This window comes from Coffea arabica, chromosome 7e (genome assembly GCF_036785885.1).
Source record: "Coffea arabica cultivar ET-39 chromosome 7e, Coffea Arabica ET-39 HiFi, whole genome shotgun sequence".
In the NCBI taxonomy this organism is placed as follows: Eukaryota; Viridiplantae; Streptophyta; class Magnoliopsida; order Gentianales; family Rubiaceae; genus Coffea; species Coffea arabica.
Genome location: NC_092323.1, coordinates 6,941,858 through 6,950,844, shown reverse-complemented (window position 1 = coordinate 6,950,844; position 8,987 = coordinate 6,941,858). Strand labels below are relative to the sequence as shown.

The following is an 8,987-nucleotide window of genomic DNA, read 5'->3' as shown; positions in this document are numbered from 1 at the left end:
TGAATACACAGTAGATATACTACCAACAATCCAATTATAGGATTGGGTAGAGATTAGAGAGAGGGAGGGAGGGAGGGAGGGTGGTCCAGTGACGGCTAACCATTAGCTGTTTAGAAAGCTAAGGTGTAATATGGCGCTTTCTATTTGAATGCAGCAGTCCCTTTCACCTCCCCTTCTTCCCCCCTCCCTCACTTCCGCATTTGTGTATATAAATATAGAGGCGCCTGAGACTTCGTTTCCACATCCCACAAACACACGCACGCAGGCAAAAATATACTACTTAAAACCATGGCCAATATGTTACATTTGAGTTCAAAACGTGCTGCTTTCTTTGTTGGTACAATCATGTATGCCTTGGCCTTTTCCTTCGTCACTGTTAGCGGACGACCGGCAACTTTTGTTCAAGATTTTCGAGTCACGTGGTCCGACTCTCATATCAGGCAAATTGATGGAGGAACCGCCATTCAGCTCACTCTTGACCGAAATTCAGGTACTACCCTTTTCTTTTTTTACTTTTTTGGCTTTTGTACAAGGGGACCATTAACCAGAATCCTTTTTTAGTTGTATCAAGAATTATTCAAGATTGATGATGCAATAACCTGAATTTTGAAATGCATCCGTATTTAGGATGTGGGTTTGCTTCCAAGAACCAATATTTGTTTGGCAGTTTTAGTGTGAAGATCAAGCTCATTCCTGGTGACTCTGCAGGAACAGTTACTGCCTTCTATGTATGTTCTCAGTTCTAACACCTCCCCTCTTCCCCCCCCCCCCCCCCCCCCCCCCCCCAAACAAACCAAAAAAAAAAGCTTGATTTCTTGATTTGCATGAATATTAACTGTTTCAGATGAACTCCGACACCAACTATGTTCGTGACGAGCTTGATTTCGAATTCTTGGGGAATCGCTCGGGACAACCCACCACTGTCCAAACTAATGTCTACGTTAACGGGAAAGGTAGCAGGGAACAAAGGATCAACCTGTGGTTTGATCCCTCTATAGGATTTCACACTTATACTGTACGTTGGACCCAGGAGAATATTATGTAAGTCAGCAGCATCTTTAAAAAAAAAAAACAAAAACAATAGTAATGATTGAGAGAGTTTTAGTATTTTTAAAAGGTTACAATGTTTGTGATGACTCAGAATATGAATATTACAGACACTGTGACTAGTCTTAGTTACTTGTTCTCTTGAGAGAAATTTTTAGGCAATTCTATCTCAGACAATTTTACGAATTTGAACAAGTCCATAACATACACAAAGTGTAGTTGTGTGTATCTTCCATATTGCTAATAGGTGATGTTTGGTCAACAGCTACTATGTGGACGACGTGCCCATCAGGGTTTTCAAGAACAATGAAGCGATAGGAATCCCATACCCAAAGAGGCAACCCATGGGTGTCTTTTCCACTCTTTGGAATGCAGATGACTGGGCAACCAGGGGTGGATTAGAGAAAATTGATTGGAGCAAAGCCCCCTTCTACACATACTACAAAGACTTCGACGTTGACGGTTGCGTTGTGCCAGGACCAGCTGCTTGTGCCTCCAACCCAAACAATTGGTGGGAAGGACCTAACTACAGAGGACTAACCCCGCTTGAGGCTAGGAAATATCACTGGGTTCGCGCCAACCACATGATCTATGATTACTGCACCGACAGATCCCGTTTTCCCGTTGCCCCACCCGAATGCCTGGCAGGAATCTAAAGTTGCAATCCAAAGTCAAAAAAGAAAAAAGAAAAAAAACGCCCATTCATCTTTTACCTTATCACACACTGGATTCTCGATTGAAAGTTATAGCAGTAAAGTTGGAATCAACGTGCGTACATGCGCCTGCTGCCACAACTTGTGATGGGAAAGCCATGCAGAAGCAGAAGGGCATTGGCTGGTGCATGAATAATAATTTGATATACTATTTATTTGAGTTTACAGGAGATGAGAGCCATTGATAGTTGAATTTGTGAGCAAATGTCAATAATGTCATCATACCACAGTGTTTTGTTTGTGTCTTACTAAATAATTTTGTGTATAGTGTGTTGTAAATCAATAATGCCTTTTGTTCATTGTGGAAAACGAGAATAAAAATGGGTTTGTGTTTTCAACAACCAAGCTATCATTACACCTTTACGAATTGGTCTAGTCAAATCATGTTGTCTTGGTGTTTCCTTCGTAGATTAATTTTAGCCGAAGAAACAGAAGCAACGAAGGGAATAAAGAGGAATCAACAAAGTCAAGTGCGAAGATCAACAAAGTCTCGGAATGGTCCAAATTCTGGTTTTAATTGAGGGGCACTCCCTCAATGAGAAAGCGACATTTCTTAGCATTTTTCTTCCGATCTTATCTAATTTTATGCTCTTTTGCTTTGGATTTTATTTTTCAAAATTGACTTTTCTTAAGCTGAAGAAAAGCTCAAAATATTTTTGAAATTCACTTCTTCACTTGACATCACATCAACAATGTCGGCATACCAGAGTTTGGACTTGAGTTCTACACTTGCCTTATGTAACATGACTTTCTCTGGGCTTCGCACGTTCAGCCTTGGAATTACAGAATTCAATTAACATGAACTGCCATTCATAAGTTCACCAAAGTTCTGATCATTAGCTAGGAGCCTGGAGGACCACATGATCATGGAGCCCAAGAAGCGGTTGTGTTTGGATTGCATTTTTCGTGATTTTTCATGAAAAAATTACTGTAGCGATGTGATGTATGTGAGGGAAAAAGGTAATAGGGAAATGTGATCACGGAAAACAACGTAATTTTTCGACGGAAACCGGCAATCCAAACAAGGCCGACTTCAACAGAATTGGCATTGAGCGATGGAGCCCCAACACAACAGTGTGATCTGCAGGAGTTTAAAACAAAGGTCCCCGGAGAGCAATGACCCTCAAACCATCGTCCTAGTGATTTTAGTGGTTCTGTTTGCAAATAGGAAACAATTACCGGAATTCACATACCCCTGTTTGTACGAATCTCTCAGGTTGATATGTCAATGCTCAGCAACTGGGGGCTGATCTCCTAAGCAATTGCCTAGATTACATAGGCTTTTCATAAATTGTGCTTCCCTACTCGTGCGTTCAGCACTTCAGCCCAGTAAAAATATCCTTGAAAGTAGGAGAAAGGTGATGCGATTTGTCAAATTCAAGCGGTGCAACTTAAGCACGTTACAGCTTTAGGGGCACAACGTTATCAAAGCTATTTAATCGGCGAAGACGCCCCACCACAACTCGCAACATCATTTGCCTACCTTCAAACATACAACGATTTTTGTCCACAAATAAAATGCATTAACATTGACAGGGAGGAAACAGGCACATGGTTAATATCAGGATGAACATAAAGTGGAGATGAACTAAGCTGTTTTAAAGTCCCCAAGTGTAGCACAGGGTCAATTGATTGATAGCAAAACATATCTACTAATTAAATTTCCCACTCTGAACCATCACTTCAAAGTTCTCCTTAGAAGGGATTTCACATGGTATTATTCTTGAGGTTTGTGACATTTCTTCCAAAGCAGCTTGAAGCTTCCAGCTTCACTCAAAACGCCAGTCTTTTAATTTGATATCCTGTTTCCATTGCTCGCTTTCAAGGAGCAACAAAAGTATATCATACATATTGATAACATCAAGGACGAGGAAATAAAGCTTCACTTCTTATTAATAATTTTGACTGCAACAGGATTGGAGCAGTATGGACAATTCCCGAACAGAACATCAAATGACCTGTAACAGAAGTAGAAAAGTTATTACAAACCAAGTAATCAAATCCTGAAGAAGTATTAGACATTCGTCTTACAACAAGTAGTTGACAAAGAAACCAGTATACTACAAATTGTGTTTTTGTTACCAAAGATAATGACTATAAAATTGACCTAGTTACTTGAATTACACCAGAAATAAAATTCTAGCATTTGGTTTCAAAGATGTTAGCTGTATCATCCAAAGCAAGAAGCACTAATAAGATTTACCAAAAGGTCAAAAAATATCAAATAACAAGAGATTCAGAAAGCTGTGAGCTATTCAGAAAGAGATGATATTTGTCTATAAACCACATGTGCCACAGAGGGGAGGGTCATATAAAGCAGCCTCGAGTGAAGAGAAATGGATGGAGGATACAAGTATACAACACAGAGACAGAGAGAGAGAGAGGATAGAAGAAGAAGAAGAGGAGGAGGAGGAGGAGGAAGAAATCAAACATGTCAAAAATGAAAACAAGAACAAAAAGAAATAAAATAATATACAACAATGACTAGCACCTACATGTTCAACTATGCTGCTATAGGCCTACAGCAGACAGGAAAGCCATATTCGTCCAAATTGTAGAGAAAAGGAACACCAAAGCATCTTACAAATCAAGGACTAAAGCCAATAAAACTAACAGAGACACGAAGAACAAACATACTGCCTTGTTGTTGTAATTGAACGCAGCCAATCTCGAAGACAAACACTATGGAAGGCCCTACTGCAATTGTTATTTTCACATGTGTAGTCAGTTGCACTCCCGCTCTTTGAGCCAAGTTCATCATCTATCAGATAGCACCACCTTAAATGATGTGTACACATATATTCTTGGGGGGAAAAATGCTAATATTGGAGAAAACATACCAATGGGCAGATATTGGGCATAACAAACCCCACATTCAGTTTGCCGATCATCTTTCCTGACTTCAGGAGGTTGAGGGAGCTCAATATCCAATATGCTTGTCAGATTTTCAGAAAATGATCTATTTTTGACCCTGTTAGAATTAAAAAGCACACCATGACAGGCAATCAACAAAGTCATGGATGAGAAGAAGCTATTGGACTAAATTATACACTTTTCCTGGATAATAGCACCTAAAACGTTCTATAGATGTGAATACTGCAAGGATAGCCTGGCAAGCCTTAAGCCGATAAAAAAGCTCACTGTGGGCTGCAAGACCAAAACCTTCTAGCTCCACTTAGCAACCTTACACTGTGTAAGGCTAATTAAAAGTCTTTTAGCTCTAAAATGTGTAAAAAATTAGTACATAACAATAATGTATTCTACAGCCTATCATCATGATCTTCATCTTTTGGGTTTTCCTCATCATGACATCAGCAGTGGCATGTATCATGGAGGACAAAAATGCCTATAGTGACAGCTGTGCTATTGCAATGGCATCCATAAGCTAAGTTGCTGGGTAGGAAATAGTGCAGTTTTATCTGTATTAGGATTTTCAGTAACTGCATAAAACCAAAATAAAAACTAAGCCTAGAGCCCACGATTCATTGACCTCTCTGCTATAGGATTCATGATTTAAATAGCTTGTCTATAGTCAAACAACTTCTAGACACTTGGAAGTGGAAAGTTATAGAAGTTGGTACTAAAGGTGCATAAAGGTCAGCATTAAGCATTCAAGCTCTATGCAAATTTGATTAATTAATTGGATATCATTAATCCTCAAACAGCTCCTCAGCAGGACAGAGTATGTTAGGCACTAAAGCCATTTAGTCTCACATAAATGAAAATTCCAGACACAAATAAAATTGGGAATAGAGGTGATAATTTGCAGAGATATCACTGGTAGCTACCATCTTTTGCAATTTATTTTCCATTTCCTTCTCAACAGGTTCACATTTGCATCTGAACCAAGAAAGCGACATCTACATGAAATGAAATCTGTTATTGTTCTGGCAAACACAATACATCAAGCCAAAGTGATAAAGAAGATGATATACTGGGGCAAGGATCTTGGATCACTGGCATTTACTGATAACGTGATGTAGCAATCATTTCCTACAAAACAGAGAGAAGTTTACAAGTTAAGAGCACCTTAAAGGATACATTTAAAGCCAAACAAATTAAAACATGAAAACAAATAACCTATGTTGATTTGGCGGTACGACATTGCAAAATGTGGATCCTTGGGATCAACCACCCAAAGAGACCGGTCAATATCATCTAACGTGGACCAGAAATCCTGAAGCTTATCAACATGCTGGCATGGGATTAAGGATTTGACAAATCATGTCAACACAACGACTAACTCATGCAGATGATAAAGATAAAAAGAAAATTTTTAAAGAACTCTTGGAAAAAATGGTCACTAGTACATGTTGAAATTGCACCACAGCATCCTTGAGCTTCGAGTTTCTGGACCAGTCTAAGTTAAAGATATGAGGGACATCCTGGGAAAAGCATGATAACAAGGTGTCAAATCTCAGGACAAAGAGGCTAAAGAAGGAAACAAAAAAAGTAAATTGTAAGATAGACTGACAGCTGATATGGAAGGCGGGCATTTTGGATAATTAGTATCCAGTGTTATTTCCAAAATGTGTGCTCTTCCTTTCTTGTCACTGGAACAAATTGAAAGATGCCTTGAGTATCATTGAACAAGCTAGACGTAAAAATAGCTATAAGCAGACGCAGACATGCAAAAGCAAAATGGTCTTACATGACCCTGAAGCTCAAATATGTCAGGTCCTCCCCCATCCTCACTAGATGCTCCCATCCAACATCTTCTACCTATGCATGGACAAAGTCATTCCATAATTCTCGCTCAGGTATTTTAGTACAGTGCATTACTAAATGATCTTTACCAGGTACACAGAAGGAAAAAAAACCAGAGGCATAACCCAAAAATCAAGTGAAGTTTTGAACCTCCACATAACTCCTACAAGTAAGAAACAATTCCTGCATTCACATGATTATCTAATTACCTCTGAATATATCCTACGATAAAAAGAAGAGGATTTTCCCAGTTTTTGGCATCTATTCCCATCAGCATCTTCCTATAACACAATGCGTCCCCAAAAAAAAGAAAAATTATTTAGCTCATGAAGTTCCAATTAGAAAGAAACTTAAAGGTAAAAACCAAAGGAAAATCATTTCCTGATTCTACCATGTTAACCTCCATATCGAGCCGCCTATCGATATTGATGCTTAAACCCCCATTCTATTAAAGGAAAAAAAAAAAGGAATGCAAAGAAAAAGCTGCAATTACCAACAAATTAAGTAAACTAAAAGAGCCCGTGTAAAGAAAACTAAAGACTTTTCTAGTCCAAATAAAAAGCTTTCTGAAATACTAAAGATTTAAAATTATGAGGAAATGAAAACTATAATTGCATTTTATGATCAGTGGCCAACTGTTTTAACTGTGGACAAACATCAAACACCTTGTAGGCGCTAAACTTGCAAAACGTAAGGAGAGGCCTTCGTTCATGAATCAGCATGAAAGAAGATTTTTAGCCTTTAACTGGGCAGTCGCTGAATTTGGGCTACATAGTGGTCGTGGATCAGCACTGGCCATGAACTTGAACCTAAATCACTTATCCCATCAAGATCATGACTACAGAGTGGAGCTTGGAGGAGCTTTCTGTTCATCAGCTGAGGGTGGGCTAAAGAGACTAAGGCCCAGAGAATGGGCCCTTCAGATGGGAGGCTGAGTTGGCGAGAGAAATGGGAATACCGCACTCTTGAAACGCATCTGGTTCAAACTTCAAACCACGACTCGGTTCAACCAGGCATCAATGACGTCCCTGTAAAATCCTCCTTTTCTACAAGCTTTAAAGTTTCTCTTAAATCGTGATACAATCGGAAAAAAGACACAATTTCGAATTTAATTAACATACCCGTTTCAGCCTTTAAACCCTCATCCTCTCTCCCCTTTTTAGCACGACAAATAAAATTAACAGAAGAAATTTTCGTTTAATTCAAATTTAATTATTAAAGCATAGTTTATAGCCGAAGTTGAGTTGATGAGCTGATCGAATTTAAACAGTTTGAATTGCATTACAAAAAACCCTCAAAACTTTGTAATCATTGAAGTCATACTGTATTAGGTTCATGAATAGAGAATTGTGTTCCGAAACCTAACTGCTCGTGGGTCGAATCAACGAGTGCCTTTGTCATGTCTTCCCAATAAGAGTGAAATTTGAATACGTAATTAGGAGTATACTCTTGTGGCACCATCAGGAGTTAATGGTATCACATGGACAGCATGGCAGATAGAGAATAGCAACTCTCGTTGATTCTTCACCGTCCCCTTCTAGTAGTTAATGACACGAAAGAAACCCAAAATGCGACATGGAAGGCTTTTTAATGAATGCTTATAATTTCGGCAAGACGAAGTTGACAGTAGTATTAAACTCCAAGCTAGGTTACCGATGGGGACTTCTTCTTTTTTTTTTTTTTTTTAAAGATAAAATGTATTTGGCTTAGGGATAGTAATCAGCAGCGGCGGAGCCACCTTGACAGCTTGGTGTGGGCAACTGCCCCCTAAACTTCGCAAAAATCACAAAATAGGCTCGAACAATTTTTAAAATAATTTTATCTCTTGACATTGCTCCTTATAATTTGGAAACTAGTCACCTCTAAACAATCAATTTGTTTCTTTTAAGTATCTCTTCTATGGTCCAGTTGTTTCAAAACTTTAATTAAGATACATTTAACTACTACTTAGACTCAGAAAAATCGTAAGAAGTAGAACGAACCCCCAAAAAAAGAAGATTTTTTATGTTATTTTATGTTTTTTTAAGTATAAAAACTTGCTCTCATCCTGGCTGTGCTACTAGTAAGTAATCAGGTGGGACATGCTTTGCTTTTCATTAATGGTATGAGTCGCTGCATTAGTATTCTGCGTTGGTGAATTTGTAGCCACTGATCTGGCGTGGACGGGACAACAGGACATTGATCTCCTGGTGGGAGCCGTTGTCGCTTGGCTGACGATGGTCGCGGGCGGCATACGCGTGGTTGATGATAACATGGTGAAGTTTTTAATCGTATTTTTCCTTCTGCACCTAGAGGACTTGGATGCCGACGGCGGCGGCATATATTAATATTGCAGATTGATGTGATTGAAGATATCAAATCCCCCTTCTTCTCTTTTTTCCTGCCTTGGCTGATGCAGAAATGATCCATCCATGGCCAATGGCCATGCATGCGGAAGCACGTATGGAACAAGAAATACAACGCTCCCCAAAGCCAATTATAAACATAGTTGATAATTTTGAAATAAAATTGAGATGAAAA

The 8,987-nt window shown here is 38.9% G+C and overlaps 2 protein-coding genes across 5 annotated transcripts; one reads left to right on the top strand and one right to left on the bottom strand.

Annotated features, from left to right (window-relative positions):
* The first annotated feature begins 231 nt into the window (after positions 1 to 231).
* On the top strand, positions 232 to 2,101 carry LOC140011142 (probable xyloglucan endotransglucosylase/hydrolase protein 6). Its single transcript, XM_072059551.1, has 4 exons — positions 232 to 490; positions 628 to 728; positions 845 to 1,041; positions 1,313 to 2,101. The coding sequence occupies exons 1-4, from the start codon at positions 289 to 291 to the stop codon at positions 1,701 to 1,703; spliced, it is 891 nt and encodes a 296-aa protein (XP_071915652.1). The 5' UTR covers positions 232 to 288; the 3' UTR covers positions 1,704 to 2,101.
* A 1,159-nt stretch (positions 2,102 to 3,260) lies between these two features.
* Positions 3,261 to 7,455, bottom strand: LOC113700042 (uncharacterized). Of its 4 annotated transcripts, XM_072060274.1 has the most exons (12): positions 7,133 to 7,451; positions 6,859 to 6,912; positions 6,677 to 6,748; positions 6,412 to 6,482; positions 6,235 to 6,313; positions 6,071 to 6,145; positions 5,841 to 5,955; positions 5,696 to 5,753; positions 5,549 to 5,620; positions 4,601 to 4,731; positions 4,398 to 4,521; positions 3,261 to 3,718 (listed from the first exon to the last, which is right to left on the bottom strand). In XM_072060274.1, exons 1-12 carry the CDS (start codon positions 7,187 to 7,189, stop codon positions 3,643 to 3,645), a joined length of 984 nt encoding a protein of 327 aa, XP_071916375.1. In that variant the 5' UTR covers positions 7,190 to 7,451; the 3' UTR covers positions 3,261 to 3,642. The 4 variants fall into 4 exon arrangements, with proteins under 4 accessions (XP_071916375.1, XP_027076266.2, XP_027076267.2 ...); XM_027220465.2 differs by lacking the exon at positions 5,549 to 5,620 and having other exon boundaries at positions 7,133 to 7,455; XM_027220466.2 differs by lacking the exon at positions 6,859 to 6,912 and having other exon boundaries at positions 7,133 to 7,449.
* Between the last annotated feature and the right edge of the window lie 1,532 nt (positions 7,456 to 8,987).

Excerpts from the sequence above, each read along its gene's own strand:
- LOC113700042 (XM_072060274.1), bottom strand. The coding sequence starts at position 7,189 with ATGCTGATTCATGAACGAAGGCCTCTCCTTACGTTTTGCAAGTTTAGC. Across the intron at positions 6,749-6,858 it reads TCGATATGGAGGTTAACATG|GAAGATGCTGATGGGAATAG; the intron begins GTAGAATCAGGA and ends ATTGTGTTATAG. Across the intron at positions 6,146-6,234 it reads GCCCGCCTTCCATATCAGCT|GATGTCCCTCATATCTTTAA; the intron begins GTCAGTCTATCT and ends TGCTTTTCCCAG.
- LOC140011142 (XM_072059551.1), top strand. The coding sequence starts at position 289 with ATGGCCAATATGTTACATTTGAGTTCAAAACGTGCTGCTTTCTTTGTT. Across the intron at positions 491-627 it reads CACTCTTGACCGAAATTCAG|GATGTGGGTTTGCTTCCAAG; the intron begins GTACTACCCTTT and ends ATCCGTATTTAG. Across the intron at positions 729-844 it reads GAACAGTTACTGCCTTCTAT|ATGAACTCCGACACCAACTA; the intron begins GTATGTTCTCAG and ends TAACTGTTTCAG.